We start from the raw sequence: 26,628 nt of genomic DNA, 5'->3' as shown, positions 1-26,628 counted from the left end.
ACATAGCAAAACCCCTTCTCTACAAAAAAATACAAAAATTAGCCAGGTGTGGTGGCACGTGCCTGTAGTCCCAGCTACATGGAAGACTGAGGCGGGAGCCCAGGAGGTTGAGGCTGCAGTGAGCCAAGATCATGCCAGTGCACTATAGCCTGGGTGATAACAGTGAGGGCCTGTCTCAAAACAAACAAAAACAAAAAAGGATTATTATGGCTTAACTTTACTCATAAACACATGCAAAAATCCTAAACAATATCTTAACAGAATCAAGTAATATAGAAAATGTAACATAAAAATATTAAATATACAAAAAGTTGTATTTATTGTAGTAGTATAATGATGGTTTAACATTAGAAATGGACTCTGTGTAATGTGTCATATCAATGCAATAAAAAAGTCTGATAAAACCTCAATACATGCAGTAAAGGCATTTCATAAAATTCAACATTCTATCACAATTAACAACTCTTAGAAAACCTGGAATAGAAGGGCACATACTTAATCTCATAAAGTACCTACAAAAATTCTATAGCAAACACCACACTTGGTGGTAAAAGGTTGAAAGCTTTTCCTTTAGGGCTGGGAGCATGCCAGTAATGATCACTACCACCACTTCCATTCAACACTATACTGCAGGTTCTAACACAAGTAAAAGAAAGAAAAGCTATAAGGATTATAAAAGAGCAAATGAAACTATCATTATTCATGGATGGTATGACTGTACAGGTAGAAAATCCAAAGGAATCCACAGAAAACTTATTAGAATAAGTGAATTCAGCAAAGTCACTGAATACAAGATGAAAAATACCAAAATCAATTGTATTTTTATACAACAGAAAATAAAAATTTTAAAATACCTATGATTGCGTTTAAATATTAAATACCTAGCAGTAATTCAAACTAAAGATGTGTAAAATCTCAACACAGAAAACTATAAAACACTTTTGAGAGTAGCTAATGTGCTACATGGATGAAGAGATATATGAAGAGATACATCATGTTCACAGATGGAAAAAATCAGTATCGTAAAAATGTCAATTCTCCAGAAGGCAATCTATAGATCCAATGCAATCCCAATAAAAATCCCAAGATAATTTTTTAAAGCCGATTCCATAATTTATATGGCAATATAAACAGCCAAGAATAGTCAAAGCACCATTGAAGAAGGTAGGATGACTTATTCTACCAGATATTTTTAGAAAGCTATGGTAAATAAAATAGTGGTGGTGTTGGTACAAAGGTAGTCAAAACAAAGCCCCTAGAAACAGACCCACACATAAAAAGGCTCCCAATTTACAACAAAAGGGGAACTGCAGGGCATTGTGGAAAGGAAAAATTTTCTTAAACATGACCCTACAAGGTATTCATCCCAAAGAGAAAGACTGATTAACAACATTAAAATCCAGAACCTCTGTTCATCAAAAAAGAAAGGAAAAAAGCAAACCATAGAATGGAAGAAAATTTGCAACAAAAGTAACAATAAAGGATTTGTATCTGGAATTCATAAAGAATCCCTACAGAACATCAGAAAAAGACAGACAACCCAATTAGAAAAACAGGCAAGAGCTCTGAACAGGCTCCTCACAAAAGAGGATATAGAAATGGCCAACATGTATATACACAGACACATTATACATGTTAGAGTCACAATAAAAAATACAATTTTTAAAAATAACACACCCATCAGAATAGCTAAAATTAAGGAATCTGGTAATAAAAGTGCTGGGGGCAGGTGGAGCAACTGGGAATTCCTACACACTGCTAACATATTAACAACGATTTTGGAAGAAAGTTTGGCATTATCTACCAAAGTTGAAGATAAATATATTCTGTGACCCTGCAAATCCACTCCTGTATATTTCGCCAACAAAAAATACATGTATGAGTCCATTAAAATCATAATTCCCCAAAACACAACCCAAATGTCCATCAACAGTAGACTAAATTGTGGTATATGCATACACTGATAAACTATACAGTTATGAAAATGAGCTACAACTAAACAAAATATGAATAAGTCTTACACACATAAGGTTAACTGAAATGAATCAGAGACAAAATAATACATCTTTTTTTTTTTTTTTTTTTTGAGACAGAGTCTCGCTCTGTCGCCCAGGCTGGAGTGCAGTGGCCGGATCGCAGCTCACTGCAAACTCCGCCTCCTGGGTTTACACCATTCTCCTGCCTTAGCCGCCCGAGTAGCTGGGACTACAGGCGTCCACCACCTCGCCCGGCTAGTTTTTTGTATTTTTTAGTAGAGATGGGGTTTCACCGTGTTAGCCAGGATGACCTCGATCTCCTAACCTCGTGATCCACCCGTCTCGGCCTCCCAAAGTGCTGGGATTACAGGCTTGAGCCACCGCGCCCGGCCAATAATAAATCTTATACGATGCCATTTATATAAAGCTCAAAATTAGGTAAAGCAAAACTACAGTGCTCAGGGACACATATTTTAGTAGCAAACAAAAAATAAAACAAAAGAAGTCATTAATGCAAAAATCAGGTTACTGCTTACCTCTGGAGGAGAAACAGGATCATGACTAGAAAGGGAAAAAGGAGAGTTTCTGGGGATGCTGGCAACGTCCTATTTCTTGAGCTGGGGTGGTATGTGGATGTTCATTTATAATAATTCATTAAACTGAATATTTATGTTTCTGTGTTTTTCAGTATGTTTTGTACTTTGCAATAAACAAGATATTTAAGAGTTCCTTTTCAAAGTTAGCTATTTATGGAAATACACGAATATCCATTGAAAATTATGTCACTTTGACAAATTTCTGAGTTGGTTTTGGCAAGAAAGAAAGGAAAAGTGTTGTTTCAAAAACAGAAACCCATGATCTAGTGCAGGTGATAAGGTAAAGGCTGGAGGGTAGTTCTAAGGGCATTCAGGCTAACTCCTCCAAAACTAAAACACATAATGGGATAAAATCAGGAGGATTACAATATTGCTATTCCACTTTTCGTTCTAAACTCAACAAGGACAAAACATGTTAAGAAAAACAAGCTCAAAACAGAAGATCAGTCTGCAAATTGAACAAAAAATGACAAAGTATTCTTTATGCTATAAATTCCAGGACATCATCCAGTTCCATTTGACGTTGACTATTTATAGCCAAATGAATAAATAATATGATTTAAAAGCCTCAAGAAGCTTGAAAATCTGAGTTTATTCCTAGTGTCCACATTCCAGTATTCAATAAAAGAGCTGCCTTTTTTCAATGTTCATACCATTAGCTGGCCACCGGAGTATTTCACCATGAGTTAGCTGCAAATCACTTAATATAGCTGAAGAAAATCAAACAAGCTCAACAGATCTGATCTATTTTAAGAAGCATTAAACAAAACAAAGAAAAATGGAGACTCCTACAGCCTAGAATTATCTTACAAAGATTAAAGTAATTTTTAAAAAGTTGATTACATGGAGCTTTTAGAAACATGGGAAAATACTAATACTGTGTTAAAAACAGTACATAAGGTTGTATACCATTGGTTTTAAAAATGAGTAATACAAAATTTACAAATACACTAAATTATTAACAGTAGTTTCCTGACTGGAATAATATCCTTCACTTCCCCACTTTCCTATAATAAGCATGAATTTACTTTTTTCCAACTGGAATTTTTTCTTTTGGATCCCTGCTCACTGTATATTCTCTTGTAGTGTTTTTTTCCATAATTTTTTTCTCCCATCAGTGTAAGTGTCACAGAGTGAAAAAGGCAAATATTTTCTCGACAGTATCATAAAAATAATTGTAGACCTCCCTGAAAAGTATTTGTAGATAACACTGAGAAGTGGTTTATAGTATCCTTTGTTCATTTTTCACTGGGTAGCTAATCTTTCTATTTACTTATAAGGAGCTTCTCTTTATTAAGGAAAATTAGACTTTGAAATGGGAATTGAAAATATTTTCTTATGGTACATCACTTCCCTTTTACTTTCTTTATGGTCATTTTTGTCACACAATAATACTTGGTTTTTGTTGCTGAACCTTTCAACTTTTTTCTTTAATAGTCTTATATAATAGCAAAGCCCTGTCCAAGATTATATTTTTCCATCATAATAGGGATTGTATTGGTTTTGACTGATCACAGACTACATGAATAATTTGTACCCAACTCAACGCAAGTACTGGAAAAAATATAAAGCCATATTGTCATCCTTTTTCTCAGTAACTATTCCAGTGACTTCCTGGCTTAAACTTTGCAGGCAAACTGTTCCTAAAATGAGAACATCAAAATACAATTACCTTCAACTGTTAATAAGTAGGAGGTCTCAAGTCGTACTACATACAATATTATACACAATACCCAGATTTCCAATCCTTTATAGCACATTAATAGGATTATCAGAAAAATCTGGACTGGACTACCACTACCAAAGACATCACAGATAATATACTTTTGACAGACAGCCAAGATCAGGAAGCAGTTTAAGACATTATTAGGCTTATAGAGAGCTAATTATTCTCAGTTTGTACAGAAAAATAAACTAGCACTTCATTCATTCCTTTCAAATGGGAGGAAATGGAGTTCTCTTCTTAAAAGCTGTGTTTTCAGAGCTCTAAAAAGGTACACTTATAAAATAATTTAAAAATTCTTCTGAATTGTACAATGAGATACTGGGACCCCCGACTTGATAAGAGATCTTTAATCACACTTAGCTTCTTTCTTGCTTGTTTTCAGTTTCTGTTTTATGAAGATAAATGTTGTCTGGTTAATCTCTTTCCATTTGCTCCCATTTTCCCTTTTTATTTGTACTTTTTTCACCCTAAAGATGTATCCTCTTCAGCCACCTTTTATGGCTTGGTTTCAACTTTTGCATGAAAAGGTTTAGGTGATAACTTTTCTGATTTCCCCTTGGGCTCTTTCCCAATTGCCCTTTGAGCTGAGTTAAACGACTTGGATATTTTGGTAGTATTAAGGTAGAGAGGTAGGGTACTTGAGTGTCTACAGGATGCAGGGCAGTGAGGACCTCTGCCAAGATAGTGCCAGAGCTACTTTTATGTTTTAGTCTTTGATGTGAATTTTTTTTTTTTTTTTTTTTTTAAAGATACAGGGTCTCACTCTTGCTCAGGCTAGAATGCAGTGGCACAATCACAGCTCACTGCAGCCTTGAACTCCTGGGCTCAAGGGATCCTTCTACCTCAGTATCCCCAATATGTGGGACTACAGGCATGTGCCACCATGCCCAGCTAACTTTTTAAATTTTTTGTAGAGATGAGATCTCGCATTATTGCCAAGGCTGATCTGAAACTCCTGGCTTCAAGCACTCCTCCTGCTTTGGCCTTCCAAAGTGCTGGGATTATAGGCATGAACTACTGTGCCTGGCCTGACTCAGCTTTTTTGTTTGTTTGTTTCTTTTCTTCCCTACATGGATATTCATTTTCCCCACATCATTTAGTGAATACCAGACCTTTGAAATGCCACTCACATTATAATCCTTTATATTTCTCTTTTAGAATTTTCCCAATTATTCTGCTTCTTTATTTTCTTATAAATTTTAGCATCAACTTGTAAAGGTCCCCAAAGTATTCTTTTGCTATTTTTGTTGAGACCACATTTGTAAGTAAAGAGTTATAAAACTCTTTCCTTGTCTGTGTAAGAACTGATCTTTGGTCAATGTTCTAGCTCAGGACCCCTGGAAACTTGATAAAGGCAGGCTGCAAATGATGTTATTAGGCAACATCACCTCTGGTAAAAATTAATCTGATTGATAAACTGCATCTGAAGAAGAAGTAAAGATAAATTGTAAATATCCCATAGAAAGCCATATATTTGGAATTCCCTGAAAGTGGAGTCAGTTGTAACCGGACATACCCCTTGCAGGGACGCTAGAAACAATGTCTATGGAATTTTACAAGAGGTTAATTCCTGTATAGGCATAAAACTTCCCAGGCAGAATAGTTCTGCATCCATTGGATGTGGAGTCCTTTTTCCTTGCACCTGAGTTGTGACTTAGAGGCCAAAGATAACTCATTGATGGCTGTGTTGTGTGGACTGCTGCAAGGGCTCCCACACGAGGATGATCTTGTGCTCTCTGCAAGCATGCTGTACTTCCAGTCCCATATCCTAAGTGATTCTGATGCCAAGTGAAGCCCATGGTAGTCATATGAGTCTGAAAGTTGAGCCTAAGAAAATACCCTCTTTCCCTCCTAGTGGGTATTGAAACAATATATGAATAGACTAATTTAGAAGAACTGACACCATTACAAAATTTAGCCTTTCTTTCCAAATGTATTTGTTTAAGTCTTCTTGTGTAATATTTAAGGTTTTAAGGCTTTTTTTTTTTTTTGAGATGGAGTCTTGCTCTGTCGCCCAGGCTGGAGCGCAATGGTGCAATCTTGGCTCACTGCAAGCTCCGCCTCCCAGGTTCACACCATTCTCCTGCCTCAGCCTCCCGAGTAGCTGGGACTACAGGCGCCCGCCACCATGCTCGACTGATTGTTTTTGTATTTTTTAGTAGAGATGGGGTTTCACCATGTTAGCCAGGATGGTCTCAATCTCCTGACCTTGTGATCCGCCCGCCTCAGCCTCCCAAAGTGCTGGGATTACAGGCGTGAGCCACCGGGCCCGGCCTTAAGGCTTTCTTTGTACAAATCTTCTACATTTCTTATTAAGTGTATTCTTTGATATTTGATGTTGATGTTTAAAGTGCGTGTGTGTGTACAATATACAAACGGGCATTTTTCTTCCATCATATCATCCAAGGGGTTGTTTGTACAAGTAAAATTTATTAATTGTACTCAGACATCCTACTGAATTCTCTTATCATCTTTAAGTTCTTTAGTTGATTTTCCTAAGTTTCACATGTATATAATCATAATGGAAATAGTAATAATTTTACTTCTTTAAAATTTTATATCTCCAATTCTTTTTTCTTAATTGCTTTAGCTAGTACCTTCAGATCAATGTCAAATAACAGTTGGGATAATGGATATCCTTGTCTTTTCTGATTTTAATCAGAATGCTTCCAGTGTTCTTCCATTAAGCAAGATGTTGGATTTTGGGTTCAGATATGTTTTTATCATGCTAAGAATATAAGATATCCCTGTTTTAATAAGAATGTTTTTAAAAAGAATGCTGATATATCAAATGCCTTTAAAATGTCTATGAGGATAACACAATTTTTCTCCACAGATCAACAAACATGGTGAATGACATTAATAGCTATCCTAATATAGAGTCATCCTTGCATTCCTAGGTTAAATCCTCCTTGGTCAAGGTTTATATTTTTATATTTATAGGCTACTGAATTCTGCTTCCTGATTCATTTTTATTTTTTAATTCTTTTTTTTTTTTTTGAGGGTCTCCCTTTGTCACCCAGGCTGGAGTGCAGTGGTGTTATCATGGCTCACTGCAGCCTTTACTTCCTAGGCTCAGGTGATTCTCTCATCTCAGCCTCCCTAGTAGCTGGGACTACAGGTGCTTGCCACCAGGCCTAATTTTTTGTTTTTTGTTTTTGTCTTTTTTGTAGAGACGGGGTTTCACCATGTTGCCCAGGCTGGTCTCAAACTCTTGGGCTCAAGGATCCACACGCCTTGGTCTCCCAAAGTGCCGGTGATATTTTAACCTAGGATTTTTGAATTAATATTCATAGATGAGGCAGTCCTACATGTATATATCAGGTGCTATCTCTGTGTGTATGGGTGTGTGTGTATAAGAATTCTCTTTCTCTCTATGGAGAGAGTTCCATAACAAGCGTAGTTCTTAATGGTTTTAAAATATTAATTTAGACTGGGCATGGTGGTTCACGCCTGTAATCCCACCACTTTGGGAGGCCGAGGAGGGCAGATCACCTGAGGTCAGGAGTTCGAGACCAGCCTGGCCAACATGGCGAAACCCCGACTCTACTAAAAATAAATACAAAAATTAGCCAGGTGTGGTAGTGCATACCTGTAGTCCCAGCTACTCGGGAGGCTGAGGCATGAGAATCGCTTGAACCCAGGAGGCAGAGGTTGCAGTGAGCCAAGATTGTGCCACTGCCCTCCAGCGTGGGTGACAGAGTGAGACTCTGTCTCAATTAAAAAACAAACAAAAAATCAACTCATTTAATCCTAAGTTTGGTACTATTAACCAATTTACAGATAAGAACACTGAGGCATGGAGATTAAATAATTTGCCCATGTCACAACTACTAGTAAACTAGAGCTAGGACTTACACTCAAAAGTCTAGTCCAGAGTCCATGCTGTGCTCTGCTGCTTTTAATATTTCTATAAGCAATTTTTATTAGTTTTTTTCTTTGTGTATGCGTGTGTGTGTGTGGTGGGGGGTGAGGATCGGTGTTAGACTCTTTTAGTTAAAAAAAAAGACCTTTTCCCCTCTCTGCTCTGAGACAGCTTAAATTATATTGTAATTATGTATTTAAAGAGTTAGCACCTTTTCTTTGTGAAACTATTTATTTCTGGTGTTTTTAAAAGAGAGGAAGTTCTTAGACAACTCTGCTATCTCTTCTTCTTTTTAAATTAGTCTGTTTGGCAGGGCGTGGTGGCTCATGCCTGTAATCCCAGCACTTTGGGAGGCCGAGGTGGGTGATCACCTGAAGTCAGGAGTTTGAGACCAGCCTGGTCAACATGGTGAAACGCCGTCTCTATTAAAAATACAAAAATTAGGTGGGCGTGGTGGGGGGGGCGCCTATAATCTCAGCTATTTGGGAAGCTGAGGCAGGACAGCTGCTAGAACTGGAGAGGCAAAGGTTGCAGTGAGCCGAGATCATGCCATTGCACTCCAGCCCAGGCTGACAACAGCAAGACTCTGAAATAAAATAAAAAATAATAAAAAATAAGGCCGGGCGCGGTGGCTCAAGCCTGTAATCCCAGCACTTTGGGAGGCTGAGACGGGCGGATCACGAGGTCAGGAGATCGAGACCATCCTGGCTAATACGGTGAAACCCCGTCTCTACTAAAAAAATACAAAAAACTAGCCGGGTGAGGTGGCGGGTGCCTGTAGTCCCAGCTACTCCGGAGGCTGAGGCAGGAGTATGGCGTGAACCCGGGAGGCGGAGCTTGCAGTGAGCTGAGATCTGGCCACTGCACTCCAGCCTGGGTGGCAGAGCGAGACTCCGTCTCAAAATAAAATAAAATTAAAAAAAAAAATAAAAATAAAATAAAATAAAATAAAATAAATAAAATAAAATAAAAAATAAAATAAAATAAAATAAAAAAATAAAATAAAATAAAATAAAATATAAAAATTAAAAAATAAAATAAAATAGTCTTAGGATTCTTTTCAGCTATTTCGTCTGTTGTTTTTTAAGACAGGGTCTCGCTCTGTCACTCAGGCTGGCGTGCAGTGGTGCTATGTTGGCTCACTGCAACCTCTGCTTCTCGCGCTCAAGCGATCCTCCCACCTCAGCCTTCCAAGTATCTGGAACCATAGGCATGCACCACTACATCTGGCTAATTTTTTTTGTATTTTTGGTAGAGATGGGGTTTCACCATGTTGCCCAGGCTGGTCTTGAACTCAAGTGATCCACTCGCCTCAGTCTCCCTAAGTTCTGGGAGCTACCACTCCCAGCTCCTTTTCAGCTATTCTTACTGAGAACTTTGAAGATGACCCGGGAGGAAATTGTTTTTATGGCTAAAAAATAGTAGCTAACATTAGTTCCCATTCCTTATCATAAATATAAGATATAAAGCACCAAAATTTACATTAAGTACTAAACTCTGAGACCTTGTGAGTCCTGGCTCACTCTTCAAGGCCCCATAGTACTAATGTTTTAGAGTTTGCTTCAAAACAAAGCCTATTTTGGTTTTAATTTAAAGTTTCCCTTCTGCACAATTATATATACAAGTTTATATGCAAGCTATATAGCCTTTTACAGAATTAAACCTTGTTGACTTATACCAACTGGTAGGTCTTTCTCCATCTGATTAATTTAAACTCATCCCTTAAGAGCTAGCTCACATGTCACTTCTACAGCCTTACCCTGTGCCACCAGGCAGAATTAAGTACTTCTTCCTTGGTATTCTCACCATATTTGGCACACAATACCGTCTGATCCATCTCTCCCTCCTTCCTTTTGGGACATGCTTTCTAATACCCACAAATTCAACCACCTAATCATATAGATTTGCCATGCTCTGTCTAAGGAAGTCTGTATATAATTCTATTGTCTATTTTTTCTAACAACGATATTCTGAAACAGACAGTCTTAATTATTTAATTTGGGTTAGAATTCTGTGAGACTGGTCCATTATGGGCTTCTTAGACTGTAACAAAAATATTGAGAGTCAAATGCTCTAATGTGGGGGATCTCAGTGATACCTATTTGAGGGAAAGAGGATCCCTATTTGAGGGAATCAGTTGAAACTCACTTTTTCATTTTCTCCTAAGACTTAAGAAGATAACCATGGAGACAAATAGAAGATATGCCATAGTGTTAGAATGAATAAGGCCTATGAGGAGAGTTTTGATTTCTTCTGAAAATTCTATAAGGTTCATGATAGCAAAAGAATGCAAGAAGGAATGGCAAGGCATGATTGATGGGCACAAAGAAATTAAATACTATAAATCGAAGTAAGTCTAAACAGTAAAAGAGACTCATGGTGATAATGAAAGAATGAATTGCATTGCCTTTAATAAACCTGATGACTGTTTAGAAAAAGACATATATTACCCTCATGCAGAAAGTCACGATACTTTATGAAGACCCAAAGAAAGTACATGTTATTAGGGTTTCTCTATGGGTTAAATGTGTGAGGAGGAGAAACTGTGCATCATCTAACAGAACAATATATAGCTAGCTAAAACACAAATCTCAGAATCCTAATGAAATTTTACTTAAAAATAGCACTTCAGGGCAAGATGGACGATTCCTGTTGAGTGTCTTGTTAAGTCACAAAAATAGGAAGGAAATGAATTATCAGACTACTTCCTGAGGAATTTGCTTTCCTGGTAAGGAGAGATCCTTTATCCAAGGCTTTTTTGGAAAAGACTGGTTGTTTTGTGTGGTATTATAATTAGGTATCCAAGCTTGTTCAAAAATCATATCCCAGTGCCTGTAGTTATGGTTCACCAGATAATCAGGGTTAGTAAGCACTTTAAACACAGCTAGTATCTGTTTGTATGTGTTTATATCTTGCATATGAAAAGGAATTATTCTCAAGAAATATTTCTGTGAAGTGCAGTGCGCTGGTAGTATTATATGTAATACAGTGCAGTGGTTCTCAGAGTGTAGCCCACAGAACCCCAGCAAAGATGCTGGGGTGTAATGATGCCCTCAAAACCATTTCAAAGGGTCTACAATGTCAAAATTATTTTCATAATTATACTAAGAGGCTATTTGCCATTTTAACTTGTTGACATCTGTGCTAATTACATAAAAGCAATTGTGGGTTCAACTGCTGTCACCTTCACATGAATCAAGGTATTGATACCAAGTGGTTCTAGCAGTCTTCATGTTCTTTTGCTACCACACATTTAGTTTTTAAAAAATCAGTTTCATTTCATGTCATTGACCAAGACGTATAAATTAATTTTATTACTTCTTAACTGATAAATTAACTATTTTCAATTTTCTGCATGATTAACTGGAAATCACACATGCAGCAACCCTGTCACATACTGATGGTTACCTCAACAAAGAGTATTTGTGCAATTCTTTGAATTGCAAGCAAAATTAGCTGCTTTATTAATGAAACAGTATTTATAATAATTGACAAAGTTTGATTATTCTTCTTGAGTAAGTGGTACACATTTTCTTTGAAATTGTATGAAGGGAATCTGTTACTGCAAGTGAAACAAATGGCGATATTTGTTGTCAGAGAGTAAATTTCGAGCTTTCAAACAAATATCAGAATTTTGGAAAACTTGTAACTGCCCTGTGAGTTTGACAGCTTCCCATATGGTGTGAATGCCAACACCCAGGGTTTAGCCAGAAGATGTAACCAAATCTTGCAAGGGACTATCAGTGCCTACAGAAATGGGATAGAACTGAGTTCATCGTCAACAGGGGTAAACTGGAGCTACTCCTTATCTTTACTTAGCCTACTGACAATGAGCCAGAACAGCAGTGTTGAACAACAAAGAAAGTGGACTGCCATCTCAACACCGGGATATCATACAGAATTCTGCCTCCCCTATCACTCCTCCTAGTCTCAACATCAGGGGAGAAAGGGTCAAGAAAGACGAAGGGCAGAAGTGTCTGACAAACAGAAATTACCCACCTACCCCCAAAGTTTTAAGTTCCAGATAAAGGTCTAGTCTGCCCTGGGAGGAAGTGAGACGAGCACTGGATTTAAAACTGACTGAAGTTTTAATATGAAGAGAACTGACTCTTAAATACTAGAATGAAATGAATTTTTTAAAATTATAGAATTGGTTTCAAGATGCTGTTAAGGTAATTGACATCCAGTGGGAAAGGGAAGTTGGACAGGCTGGAGTTGAGAGGCAGTTATAGACAAAAAGAAAAACTGATTTGTATTAATATCTCAACAAGTTAAGCCTCCTCAATAAAAAGGTTACACACAGGTGGACAGTTTTCCACACAGATTGGTGTTCTCAGCCTTCCATCCCATTCCTTTTTTGTATAATCAATGGAACTGAAGAGGGATACCAGCAATGAGATCCTGGTATGAGTTCTAGCATACCATAATATTTAAGTCTAGAACTAGTCCACCAATTTGGATTAGTTCACTCCTATTTGTAGCTCTGTTTGATAAATGCTAAGTGGATAAGAACCATATTTCTACATCTGGGAGGACACCATCAGTGTTAGACAGATATGAATGGACAAATAAGCATTACTAATGATAGGAGATGCTGAAAGTAATAATAAGTATTTCAAATAATAAAGTGGAGAAGATTGCTGGGAACACAGCTGAAAGAGCAGAAATTAATTTGATATCTCAATGCTTTTAACTTTCACCTTTTAATGATTCAACCAAAGAAGAAACCCAAAAGGAGGCTCATCTGACAAAGAGGAGAAACCAATATATTTTAAATGGATGCTGTTCAACTACACAATACGAGGAAGGAAAATGAAGGATCTAAAAAAAGAGATTAAGAGAAAAGTAAGTGAAAGCTCATCAAAAAGTAGAACCTGACTTGGGGCCAAACATGGAAGGTGGACAGGCATGAATGATAGACAGAGCGGAACAATTCCTGGATGAATGAAAGACAATAATGTAGAGTGGCTGTAACACATTGCATTATTAATACATACCGAGACTGAATTGCGGGTAATGTTCATGAATCTAACTGCAATTAGTACAGGTTTCTGGATTAGGAAGGACATGAAAAGGAAAGCAGAAGGTTAGAATGTACATGTCATTGCCCCATTAAAAGAGAAGGTTTAATCTTGCAATGGACTGAATATCCATCTTCTGCAACACAGGAAAAAAGCACAGCTTATCTATCTGCTTTGAAAAGTAGGTTTATAGCAAAAGGCTCTTCCCTTCCTGCCTGGATAGCCACCACTAAATTGGGCTTCTCAGAACTGAGTTCCTGAAAATTCATACTACAGAAATGTTTAACTTTTAAGTGGGATTTCTGTTTTTAATTTCTGGGGAAAAGATTTAGATAGTATCCTATGATGAGTTTTATTTAATATCTTTACTGCCTGCAAAAAGCCCATGCTTATGTTTGTTTTTACAGAAGACCCTTCGCTACCTTAATCAACAGACCTTTGTTAAGCACTTTCTCAGTGCCAGGCAGATTACACAGTAAAGGAAGAAAAAGAATTATTTTAGTGCTAATCTAAATGCAAACTGTGAAGATATGGGAGGAAGTACTGCTGGACCCCTGAAAGAATGAGGGCATGATGAAGCCTCCTCCTCTTTAGAGATTTATTGGGAATCTGAAATGCGTGCTCATTGTCACAATTTTATTTCACAACTGAGAGGAAGAGGTAGCAAATGGGCAATAACTAAACCTTAATGCAGCAGTTTTCCAGTTATCCTGAAAACTGACTTCAGAGTAACATATATGGGTAACTCCAGTTCTCAATAAGCACTAATCAATAGGGCTGATGCTATTGATTAGTGATCATTGTGAACTGGAGTTATATGCTACTGGTTGCAAAGGAAGATATTAAAAAGTGGGCAAACCAAGGAAATAAATTATCAGTTTTACAAGGACTGTCTCAAAACCTAACCCTAAACTCAAAGAAATACTTTTTGATTACAAGAGACTCATAGATGGAATTCCATTTACTTAAGAATCAAATGATTCCATTTAAATTCAGTTACAAATGATTACGTTCTCTACATCCCAGGAGTCTTGGCAGGACTACCAAAAGTGACACGATTAAAGCTGGGAACAGACAGTGGAAGGAAGTAGGGAAAAAAGTTAGAAAAGGACTACGTTTTCATTGAAAGGACATGAAAAGAAAGCAGGGCAGATTATTAAGACACCAGCATTTAATCTAAATACTTGATTTGAAAAATGCTACACACTTAATCACGTAGATTCTATAATGTAACTAAAGAGAGCTAGCAGATTAAACATAAGGAAGCCATAGAACCCTGAGATTTGGTGACTTTTTACTTGTTTTTTTATAAAGATTCTGATAATAATCCTTGTATATACCACAAATGCACAATTAAATTCCCAAGACAACTCCCATTTTTCCATTATTTCGTGTCTTGCATCTTACCATTGATCTACGAATCAGTGACAACCTGGTCTTTGCCTTATTCTCAGCAAATTCCAAGCTATTGATATCTTTGAGACGAGCCTTGTATTTATTCATTTGTTCCACAACGATTAGCTCCACACAACTGAAACAGGAGGAAAGAGAAAAAACTGTTAAGAATGTAAGTAAATAAAGTATAGCACTCACAGACTGTTTTTGTTGTAGACAGTTGAAAGATGAAGGAAAAAATTAACATCCCTTGCGTGATAAACTCAGAGACAAGGTTTAGAATGGTGGTTCACAACTTTGGCTGCACTTTAGAAGTCATCTGAAGAGCAGTTACGGCCAGGCACAGTGGTTCACGCCTGTAATCCCAGCGCTTTGCGGGGCAGAGGCAGGTGGATCACCCGAGGTCAGGAGTTTGAGACCAACCTGGCCAACATGGTGAAATCCTGTCTCTACTAAAAATACTAAATTAGCCAGGCGTGGTAGTGCATGCCTATAATCCCAGCTACTTGGGAGGCTGAGGCAGGAGAATCACTTGAACCTGGGAGGTGGAGGTTGCAAGGTTGCAGTGAGCCAAGATCGTGCCATTGCACTCCAGCTTAGGTGACAAGAGCAAAACTCCATCTCAAACAAACAAACAAACAAATAATAATAATAATAAATAAAGAGCAGTTACAAATCCCAATGCCCAGGCTATACCCTAGACCAATTAAATCAGACTCTATGGGGATGGGATCCAAACAGTGACATATTTTTTTAAAGTTCCTTTTGCAGTCAAGATTAAGGAGAGCAAAAGAAAACCACATTAGAAGAAAAGTAGAGCCCCAAGAAAAAAGACCAAGGTGAAATACAGGAATACTGAAGTATTAAGACCAAAGGATTCAGAGCCATAAGACCACAGTTAAGCTAGATTACAGGAAGATACTAAGTGTTCATAATTTGGTAAAATGGAAATTTAAAATCTATTTAGAAACTATAAGCAGTCCTAAAGAAAAGCCAGATTTAAAAAATAAGATGCTTTAAGACAAATGATGCTCAGTTGAATCCAGGAGTTCGCATCCTCAGCATAAGAAAACCCAGCAGTGTCCAACAATCTTCTTAAAAACTTCTGAATTTATGAACCCATTCACTATGTCTGATATCTGGATACAGTGACTACGTAGTCAGAAGTCCCTGAGGCCTTGTAGAGGTTATGGTAACTGGCCTTACGTGGTAGTCTTACTGATGTCCTGTACGCTTTGTAGTGGGTCAGTGGTGTCAGGGCAGCGGAGAATGCAGGGCGCAAACACAATGGCCAAAGCATTAGCAGACATTCGATTAGTGTCTTCCTGTAGAGCAATCCTAAAAAATAAAACAAAACAAAAAACAAGTGACTAAGGGATAAAAAGGGAGCACCATAGGGCCACAGGCAGAAGAGATGAGCAAAAGAAGATAGTATGACATGAACTGCATAGTACCAGAAGGATATAAGTACTTCTAGTAAGTTTAAGTGTCTGCAGACTTTTCCCAAGTTGTTCCTTTGTTCCTTTGTCTCTGGAAAATGTATTTTCACCTGTTCTTTCCTTGAAGCAGTCTAGGTCAGCCGATAGCTTCCCAAGGGAAATCTGGGACCTACCTGCTCAAGGCCAAGATCACTAGATGAACAAGTCCGAAGAATGCAGAATCAGCCAAGCACGGTGGCTCACACTTGTAATCCAGCACTTTGGGAGGCCGATGTGGGCAGATTACTTGAGGCCAGGAGTTTGAGACAAGCTTAGCCAACATGGCAAAACCTTGTCTCCATTAACAATACAAAAATTAGCCAGGTGTGGTGGTGCACACCTGTAATCCCAGCTATGTAGGGGGCTGAGGCAGGAGAATCACTTGAACTGGGGAGGCGGAGGTTGCAGTGAGCTGAGACTGCACTCCAGCCTGGGTGACAGAGTGAAACTGTGTCTCAACAACAACAACAACAAAAGAATGCAGAGTAGAAGCTTTAACCACAAATAAAGATGGTTTTCTTCTCAACTACTGCTGATATTTACACACAGGGGAACACACACTACTCCTGACGCCTCTTTGGTCAGTTAATTTCTGAGAATGATCTGAACCCCTCATATGAATTAGGTCATTTCAGTAGATTATATATCCTTTCTAGTTCAGCTGTTAGAAAACAGGCTAAACTACACAGTGCCACCATGAGGCTGAAGCTGCTACATGGTTCAAACAAGGGCAGAAAAGCAACTGCCATGCATTCCAGCTCAGCTGAAGATTTCTGCTCCAAGGTATCCTAACCACCTGTTTGAGACACTGACTTTATAAATAGAAGAAAAAATATAAATAACTGTCAGTTTTTCAAAGGAGAAATTCCTTATCTATGTAAAATAATCCAAGAGAAACTATTAAAAATCGTTTCCTTGCTTCTTAAAGTTACCTGACTAGATGAAAGATGAGGCGTTCCAGTGTATTGAGATGAGTTCGAGAGAGTTGATCAATCACAGAGTATACACCACGGATTGTCTCCTTCCTCTCCTGAAGGCCTAAAAACATTAAGAGCAGAAACTAAGACTAAATATCCCCTCTTATACAATGTATCTTCCTCCCAGACACTATGAAGCAAAGGAGGCTGGCTATAGAGTTTCAGGAGTAGTTGTACCTGTAAGGCTGGAGAAGAGCAACTCAAAGTACCTATTTAACTCCTTTAGCTTGAGTTCTGTATTCATAAAGTCTCCTTAGTTTGAACCTGTATCACAGTAATCCTTAATAACAGCAAGGGGATAGAGATGTTCTAGTTTTTCAGTCAGTGTGTAGCAGATTGATTTCCCATTAAATTCAACATAATTTATGAATCCTCAGGGCCTAAATACCTCTAGAAAGGCCTTTATCAATATCCTATGCACCTATAGCACTGAGAAACTACACTCTGAAACCTGTTAGGCTTGGCATAAAACAGCCAGCTTTACACATAGTTCTTGCCTAGATTTCCAATTTAAATGAACATAAGCCTAATCTTAAAACTCTTATTTTTAATATTTTAATCTGTTTTATAACCCCAGTCTTTCAATTTCTTTGTAAGAAGCAACCAAGTGGCTCACTCAGAACATTTTTAGGACACTAACATTTTGATGAGTCTCTAAAAAGTCAACATTTGAATAGGTGACAGTATACTGGCAGTTTTGTATTCACTGTCAAAAGTTTACCTTTAGATCTATAATAATTAAACCACTAGAAGACAGCTTGAAGATGGCATTTCTTCCCCAACTACAGGCCTTCTCTCTAACCCAGGAAGCCTATGCTTACCCATAGCTCGAAGAAATTCCTCATAGAGTTCAAAGGTCATGAGAGGATTCGGCAAATCTCGAAGCCATTGTTTGAATACACTTGCAATGACGTGTATGTTATAGTCATCTAGATTTACATTCTCAGCATCTATTTAGAGACAAGAGTTAGATTAACGAAGCCAAAACACGCAAAGAGATTCAAATAATTCACTTTATTAACTATCATCATTAAAGGAAGGCTTCATGTTTCTTTTTTTTTTGAGATGGAGTTTCGCTCTTGCTGTCCAGGCTGGAGTGCAATGTTGTGATCTTGGCTCCCCACCTCTGCCTCCCGAATTCAAGTGATTCTCCTGCCTCAGCCTCCCGAGTAGTTGGGATTACAGGCATGTGCCGCCACGCCTGGCTAATTTTGTATTTTTAGTAGAGATGGGGTTTCTCCATGTTGGTCAGGCTGGTCTCAAACTCCCAACCTCAGGTGATCCACCTGCCTCGGCCTCCCAAAGTGGAGGGATTCCAGGCGTGAGCCACCATGCCTGGCCGGCTTCATGTTTCTTAATCAAACTGACTAACCTATTTTCCACAATGTAATTCCATGCTTTGGAACTGTGCTTCTAACTGTGGTGAAAGAATACGTCTTGTTGATTTGTTTTCTAAATCTGTTGTGGAGTGAAGTGTGTAAAATAAAAGATCATGGCCAGGCGCGGTGGCTCACGCCTGTAATCCCAGCACTTTGGGAGGCTGAGATGGGCAGATCACTTGAGGTCAGGAGACAGAAAGCAGCCTGGCCAACATGGTGAGAGCTGTCTCTACTAAAAATATAATAATTAGCTGGGTGTGGTGGCACACGCCTGTAATCCCAGCTACTTGGGAGGCTGAGGCAGAATTGCCTGAACTCGGGAGACAGAGGTTGCAGTGAGCCAAGGTTGCACCATTGTACTACAGCCTGGGCAACAGAGCAACTGTCTCTAAATAAATAAATAAATAAATAAATAAACAAACAAATGAATAAAATATTTTGATGCTGAAGTATTGTTAAACTGCTATAAACGTCTCTACATGCTTGCTCTCAATTTCTGTATTTCTCTTGCTATGCCTTTGTCCTCAGACCACACTTTGAGTAGCAATGTTTTACATGACAAACGATAAAAAGCATACAGGACGTTTTCTGAAAGTAAGGCTGATTTTAAGTAATTCTTAGAGATAAAAGGACAGTGATAATTGAGCTTAGAAAATGTAAAGAAAACACGTTTACCCATTTCACTTATAAACTCCCTAAGGTTATACAGATTCGATGACTGCGAAGATTCGGGATGATTGATTTTCACTTGTGCTATTTCAAGGTATCAGAGACAAAGTCAGTAACTGCCTGTAAACTAAAGTAGACCAAGTCTCTTGTAGACGGAACCTTCTTGTAGACGGAACTGGTAAGACAGAGTCTTATCAGTCGTTGTTATTATTTTCATAGTCAATTCATTTCTCATTGATTTGTTCATAAGAAACAGCACTGTACATAGGTTCTTGGCCACACAAGGACACACTTTGTACTCTGTTTGGTTCAAAAAGATCTATTCCTTCCCAACAGTGCTAAAGTGTAGAAGTTGAGAATGAAACCAAAGTCAACCCCCAGCATGAATTCCAGTACTAAAACTACAGCTCTACAAAGATACATGCTCAACTCACTATCAGTTTGAGTAACTGTCATCAATGTAGGCAGGCAAGATGATACACAGGAAAGAGTACCCCTTGGAGTCAGAATCATAAAGAGAAAGAGGAAATAGATTATGAATTCAGAAGATCTGGGGTTAACTCCAATTTGGTCACTTATTGGTGATGAGTCTTTGGGCAAGATCCTCTGTAAGCCTCAGTTCCTTTTTCTGTAAATGGGGATAATAATATCCCTAATTCACAGGATTGTTGTGAATATTATAAAAACATTAGTATAGTACCTTGCATCATCATCAGCAGCTCATTATTTAATTTCCCTGTACCTTAGTTTTCTTCTTTGTCAATCAGAGGTATCACAATCTTACTGAATTATTACAAAAATTAAATGAGATCTGTCTCAAGTGCAAATTATATGCTCAATATATGTCTGCTGAATTGACCAAATGAAACCAAACACTCTTTAGAAAGCCAAAAAATGATAACAAAGCGCCACAGAAAAGAACGCATTCTTCCAGCTGCTAAGGAAAGGATCGACATGTAATGAAAACTTGAAGAGCATGAAATGACCTATTTAAATAAAAGTATTTCATTATGATTTAGAGGGCACTATCTTACCTGTATCTAGACCCTGTCGAAGCTCCTTGATTTTATTAGTCGAACCAGACTTTCGATAAATACCTTCTGTATACAGTCCATGCATTTCAATGTAGTTTATGAGCTTTTCCACCACTAAAGGAACAGTTCGGTCTTCGCTGGTCAAACGGGACAGTTCAACCCCAAATTGTCGAGATGACAGCTCTGGATCATACTAAATGAAAGATAATTTTTAGTTTCCAAATGCATTCAAACATCTTGAAACATGTTTAACCAATTCTTTACCAGGAGCTACTTTTTATTTCTCTAAAGTTTGATGAGCATAGTTAGAAGAGCTGGGAGAAAGGGAATTATGTTTAACTAAGTATAAATAAGTGAGATTAGTTTCAATCCTTTTCCACCAGAATCTCCAAAAGAAAATAATGGAGTGAAGAATGAAGGCAATGGCAAAGGGCTACAGCTTCTCCTGTCAAAAAATTGCTTCAAGAGCAAAGCTGGGATTTGGGTGTGGGGGAAAGGGTTGGATTTTATATGCAAACAGCTTGACCACCTACCAGATACCACTAGAAAGTCTACTGCTTTGATAAGAATAAGAGTCAGCAAGTTCTTAAGCATAAGAATGCTTTGATGTTTATATAAACTTTATGGAAGTTTAACTGAAAAATGATTTCATAATTAAAGGTAGAGGAACACACAGATCAGCCCATGACTACTGTTATAGCTCTTCTGTATTGACTTGAAGAGTGTATCTGATATCATACTTTATTTATTCATTTATTTATTTATTTATTTATTTATTTATTTATTTATTTATTTAAGACAGAGTCTCTCTCTGTCACCCAGGCTGGAGTGCAATGATGCGATCTCAACTCACTGCAACCTCCGCTTCCCAGGTTCCAGCGATTCTCATGCGTCAGCCTCCCGAGTAGCTGGGACTACAGGTGCATGCCACCACGCCCAGCTGATATTTGTAGTTTTAGTACACACGGGGTTTCATCATGTTGGCCAGGCTGGTCTCAAACTCCTGTCCTCAAGCGATCTGCCCGCCTTGGCCTCCCAAAGTGCTGGGATTACAGGTGTGAGCCACTGCGTCCGGCCAATATCATACTTTATTAACCTATAGGTTACTTTATATCCTATGTGACTGCAACAGAACAGCTTACCCTTAGGACTATTTGAAGTAATTCACTGAAAAGAAAAATGGCAGGAATTATCTTTGAGACTGAAAATTGTTTCACAAATCTGTCTTTCCTTCTCCTGCACCATTGTCCTTCCCTAACTGTATATTCCATTTTCTTCTTTAACCTGCATCCAACCAGTTGCCAAGTCAATCAGTTCATCGTCTCTATTTTTTCCTTTGTAAGTGTCATCACCTCAGCTCAAAACTGTATCACTAACCAATTAGACTACTTCAACAGTTTCTTGGCCAGTTTTCCCCATATTCATATTTCCCCTTTTAAAATATTCTATAGTATATATAATCTGTTTTATTATCCTCAAAAACCTTTAGTGGCTAATTAGTATATAGCAAACTAAAGTGCAAACATTCTTGAGTCTCATACTCAAGAACTTACTTGAACTGATTCTAATTTCTACTTTCCAGCCTTACATTCATAAATTTGTCATTTACGTGTTAGGTACCAAGAAAACAAAATCAAGGCCTTCTGCTTAAGACTAGTAGTGTTAGGCCCAGAGCCACTGCTCACACCTGTAATTCCAGCATTTTGGGAGGCCGAGGCAGGTGGATCACCTAAGGTCAGGAGTTCAAGACCAGCCTGGCCCATATGGTGAAACCCCATCTCTACCAAAAATATAAAAATTAGCCAGGCATGGTAGCAGGTGGCTGTAATCCCAGCTACTCAGGAGGCTGAGGCAGGAGAATCACTTGAACACAGGAAGCAGGATTGCAGTGAGCCAAGATCGCGCCACTGTACTCCAGCCTGGGTGACAAGAGCAAAACTGTCTCAAAAGAAAAAGAGTTAGTGTGTGAAGATAAGTAAAATTATAAATAGATTTATTAAGTATTATGGAACCACAGAAGAGAGATAGCTAGATCAGGAAAGACTGGGCTGGATAACAAACAACTAATGATCTTGAAAAGACCTGATGTTAAACCTTAGTGTTGGAAAGCAAGTAATAGATAAGTAAAGAAAGCAGGATCTTTTAGACACAGGAAATAAAAAACTACAAAGTTGGGCAGAGCAAAGTAGCTACGGAAAGGAAGCCACCAGATAATTTTAAATAAGGGATGGCATAATCAGTTTATTAGTTTGTATCAGTATTATCAGGATTATTTTGCATCATTAATGTATCTACATACTCTGCATCCCAGCACTTAATTCTTAGAGCATTAATTTCATGTCTATTTTGACATATGTTAAATTTCAGAGACAACATCTCTGAAAAGCATTTCCAAGTCTGAGGCAGAATGGACACAATCTTGGAATATTTAGAGGATGTATATTAAAAGTTTTGCCTTGTCACTATGTGAACTTGGCTAGGTTATTCACATTTGCAACAGAAATACCTCCTTTCTACTTCAGAGGTTGTTGTAAAGATTAAGTTGAACATACACAGCATGACAACCTGGTATATGTCAAATACTGAAAAAATTATTATAGAAATAGAATAGAATAAGGCTTGCTGTAATGATTAAATTTTAGCCAAATGTTTTCCTAATGCTGGGACACAGATGTGTAAATACATATTCTGTTTATTTAAATTCCTATGGTATTAGAAATGTTATAACTTGTGAAAGCAAAATAACAAAATATTTTTAGGTATTAAACAAAAACTTTTAAAATATTTGATTTGAAACTAATCTAAAGCAAACATGCTAGAATATTCTATTTCTTGAAATGAAGAGACAAATTCATTTTACTTTTTTCAATGGAAAAAAATTTAATTCTGAGTACTTTTCTAAAAATATATTTTAATAGTTTTTGTTTCATAGTTATTTTTCATTTAAACTAACTTCATGAGTATTTTAAATAAAATCTTTATGGAGCTATGACATACACACATTGCAAGTTACAGCTTAAAGCATTTTCACAAAGACCCAAATTAAGAAACAAATATTACCAACAGTTTAAAATTCCCCTAGGTCTCTTCCAGCCACCATGCCCTTTACCCTTCACAAATAACCAGTATCTGTACTTCTGTCACTAAAAATCAGTTTTACCTGCTTTTGGATGTTATGTGAATGGAAAAACATAGTATGTGCACCTAGAGTTAGTTTAATCTATTTTTGAACTTTGTTTAAATGTACTCTTTTGTCTCTAACTTTCAGTCAACATTATGTTTGCATCAATAAATTTTTTTCTTTTGCACTTTTTACATTAATATTATTGATATGTAAAAGTACATAAAAGTACATGTAAACATAACAGTATGAAAACGATGCAAAGCAAGTTAGAATACAATACCTAGGTAATTAATAATACAAATATATTAATTTTGCACCTGTTCTAATTTGCTCTATGACATACAACTGATAATTTTTAATTGATTTAACTTCTGACTTTCTTTTGAATACCTAGGGTCAAGATTTGATTTTAAGGCTTTAATGAAAATTGTTTAATAGATTTTTTTTATTATAAGTTCTAGGGTACATATGCAGAACGTGCAGGTTTATTACATAGGTATACATGTGCCATGTTGGTTTGCTGCACCCATCAACTCATCATTTACATTAGGTATTTCTCCTAATGCTATCCCTCTCCCAGGCCCCCACCCTCTGACAGGCCCCGGTGTGTGATTTTCCCAACCCTGTGTCCAAGTGTTCTCATTGTTCAATTCCCACCTGTGAGTGAGAACATGCAGTGTTTGGTTTTCTGTCCTTGTGATAGTTTGCTGAGAATGATGGTTTCCAGCTTCATCCACGTCCCTGCAAAGGACATGAATAAATCCTTTCTTTATGGCTGCATAGTATTCCATGATGTATATGTGCCACATCTTCTTAATCCAGTCTATCACTGATGGACATTTGGGTTGGTTCCAAGTCTTTGCTATTATGAGTAGTGCCACAACAAACAAATGTATGCATGGTCTTTATAGTAGCATGATTTATAATCCTCTGGGTATATACCCAGGAAAGGGGTCGCTGGGTCAAATGGAATGTCTAGTTCTAGATCCTTGAGGAACTGCCACACTGTTTTCCACAATGGTTGAACTAATTTACATGCTCATCAACAGTGTAAAAGCATTCCTATTTCTCCACATCCTCTCCAGCCAGCATCTTTTGTTTCCTGACTTTTTAATGATTGCCATTCTAACTGGCATGAGATAGTATCTCATTGTGGTTTTGATTTGCATTTCTCTGATGACCAGTGATGATGAGCATTTTTTCACGTGTCTGTTGGCTGCATAAATGGCTTCTTTTGAGAACTGTCTGTGCATATCCTTTGCCTACTTTTTGATGAGGTTTTTTTCTTGTAAATTTAAGTTCTTTGTAGATTCTGGGTATGAGCCCTTTGTCAGATGAGTAGATTGCAAAAATTTTCTCCCATTCTGTAGGCTGCCTGTTCACTCTGATGGTAATTTATTTTGCTCTGCAGACACTCTTTAGTTTAATTAGACCCCATTTGTCTATTTTGGCTTTTGTTGCCATTGCTTTTGGTGTTTTAGTCATGAAGTCGTTGCCCATGCATATGTCCTGAATGGTATTGCCTAGGTTTTCTTCTAGGGTTTTTATGGTTTTAGGTCTAACATTTAAGTCTTTAATCCATCTTGAATTAATTTTTGTTTAAGGTGTAAGGAAGGGATCCAGTTTCAGCTTTCTACATGTGGCTAGCCAGTTTTCCCAGCACCATTTATTAAATAGGGAATCCTTTCCTCATTTCTTGTTTTTGTCAGGTTTGTCAAAGATCAGATGGTTGTAGATGTGTGGTGTTATTTCTGTGGCCACTGTTCTGTTCCATTGGTCTATATATGTGTTTTGATACCAGTACCATGCTGTTTTGGTTACTGTAGCCTTATAGTATAGTTTGAAGTCAGGTAGTGTGATGCCTCCAGCTTTGTTCCTTTTGCTTAGGATTGTCTTGGCTATGCGAGCTCCTTTTTGGTTCCATATGAACTTTAAGGTAGTTTTTTCCAATTCTGTGAAGAAAGTCATTGGTAGCCTGAAGGGGATAGCACTGAATCTATAAATTATCTTGGGCAGTATGGCCATTTTCACAATATTGATTCTTCCTATCCATGAGCATGGAATGTTCTTCCATTTGTTTGTGTCCTCTTTTATTTCCTTGAGCAGTGGTTTGTAGTTCTCCTTGAAGAGGTCCTTCACATCCCTTGTAAGTTGGTTTCCTAGGTATTTTATTCTCTTTGTAGCAATTGTGAATGGGAGTTCACTCATGATTTGGCTCTCTGTCTGTTATTGGTGTATAGGAAAGCTTGTGATTTTTGCACATTGATTCTTGTATCCTGAGACATTGCTGAAGTTGTTTATCAGCTTAAGATTTGGGGCTGAGATGATGGAGTTTTCTAAATATACAATCATGTCATCTGCGAACAGGGACAACGTGACTTCCTCTTTTCCTAATTGAATGCCCTTTATTTCTTTCTCTTGCCTGACTGCGCTGGCCAAAAATTCCAACACTATGTCGAAAAGGAGTGGTGAGAGAGGGCATCCCTGTCTTGTGCCGGTTTGCAAAGGGAATGCTTCCAGCTTTTGCCCATTCAGTATGATATTGGCTTTGTCATAAACAGCTCTTATTATTTTGAGATATGTTCCATCAATACCTAGGTTATTGAGAGATTTAGCACGAAGGGCTGTTGAATTTTGTCAAAGGCCTTTTCTGCATTTATTGAGATAATCATGTGGTTTTTGTCTTTGATTCTGTTTATGTGATGAATTACATTTATTGATTTGCATATAATGAACCAGCCTTGCATCCCAGGGATGAAGCCAACTTGATCATGGTGAGTAAGCTTTTTGATGTGCTGCTGGATTCAGCTTGCCTGTATTTTATTAAGGATTTTTGCATCGATGTTCATCAGGGATATTGGTCTCAAATTCTCTTTTTCTTGTTGTGTCTCTGCCAGGCTTTGGTATCAGGATGATGCTGGTCTCATAAAATGAGTTAGGGAGGAAGGAATGGTACCAGCCCCTCTTTGTACCTCTGGTAGAATTTGGCTGTGAATCCGTCTGGTCTGGGAAATTTTTTGGTTGGTAGGCTATTAATGATTGCCTCAATTTCAGAGCCTGTTATTGGTCTATTCAGAGATTCAACTTCCTCCTGGTTTAGTCTTGGGAGGGTGTATGTATCCAGGAATTTGCCCATTTCTTCTAGATTTTCTAGGTCGTTTGCATAGAGGTGTTTATAGTATTCTCTGATGGTAGTCTGCACTTCTGTGGGATAGGTGGTGATACCCCTGTATCATTTTTTATTGCATCTATTTGATTCTTCTCTCTTTTCTTATTAGTCTTGCTAGCGATCTATCAATTTTGTTGATCTTTCCAAAAAATCAGCTCCTCGATTCAATGATTTTTTTCAAGGTTTTTTTGTGTCTCTATCTCCTTCAGTTCTGCTCTA

At 37.7% G+C, this 26,628-nt stretch overlaps 1 protein-coding gene across 8 annotated transcripts in view; it reads right to left on the bottom strand.

Moving 5' to 3' along the window:
• MYO9A (myosin IXA) overlaps positions 1-26,628 on the bottom strand; it is a 300,731-nt gene that overhangs the window by 12,230 nt on the left and 261,873 nt on the right. For 5 of the 8 annotated variants that reach the window (XM_030930260.1, XM_030930261.1, XM_030930265.1 and 2 more), the window contains 6 exons: positions 20,117-20,309; positions 17,856-17,984; positions 16,990-17,095; positions 15,786-15,917; positions 14,592-14,715; positions 13,161-13,214 (listed from right to left, as the gene is read on the bottom strand). In XM_030930260.1, the coding sequence (XP_030786120.1) occupies positions 13,161-13,214; positions 14,592-14,715; positions 15,786-15,917; positions 16,990-17,095; positions 17,856-17,984; positions 20,117-20,309 (738 nt within the window). The remainder of the gene's footprint in view (positions 1-13,160; positions 13,215-14,591; positions 14,716-15,785; positions 15,918-16,989; positions 17,096-17,855; positions 17,985-20,116; positions 20,310-26,628) is intronic. The other 3 variants (XM_030930262.1, XM_030930263.1, XM_010364794.2) reach the window with 1 other exon arrangement.

This window comes from Rhinopithecus roxellana, chromosome 5 (genome assembly GCF_007565055.1).
Source record: "Rhinopithecus roxellana isolate Shanxi Qingling chromosome 5, ASM756505v1, whole genome shotgun sequence".
Taxonomy (NCBI): domain Eukaryota; kingdom Metazoa; phylum Chordata; class Mammalia; order Primates; family Cercopithecidae; genus Rhinopithecus; species Rhinopithecus roxellana.
This window is presented reverse-complemented; position numbering and strand designations above follow the sequence as displayed.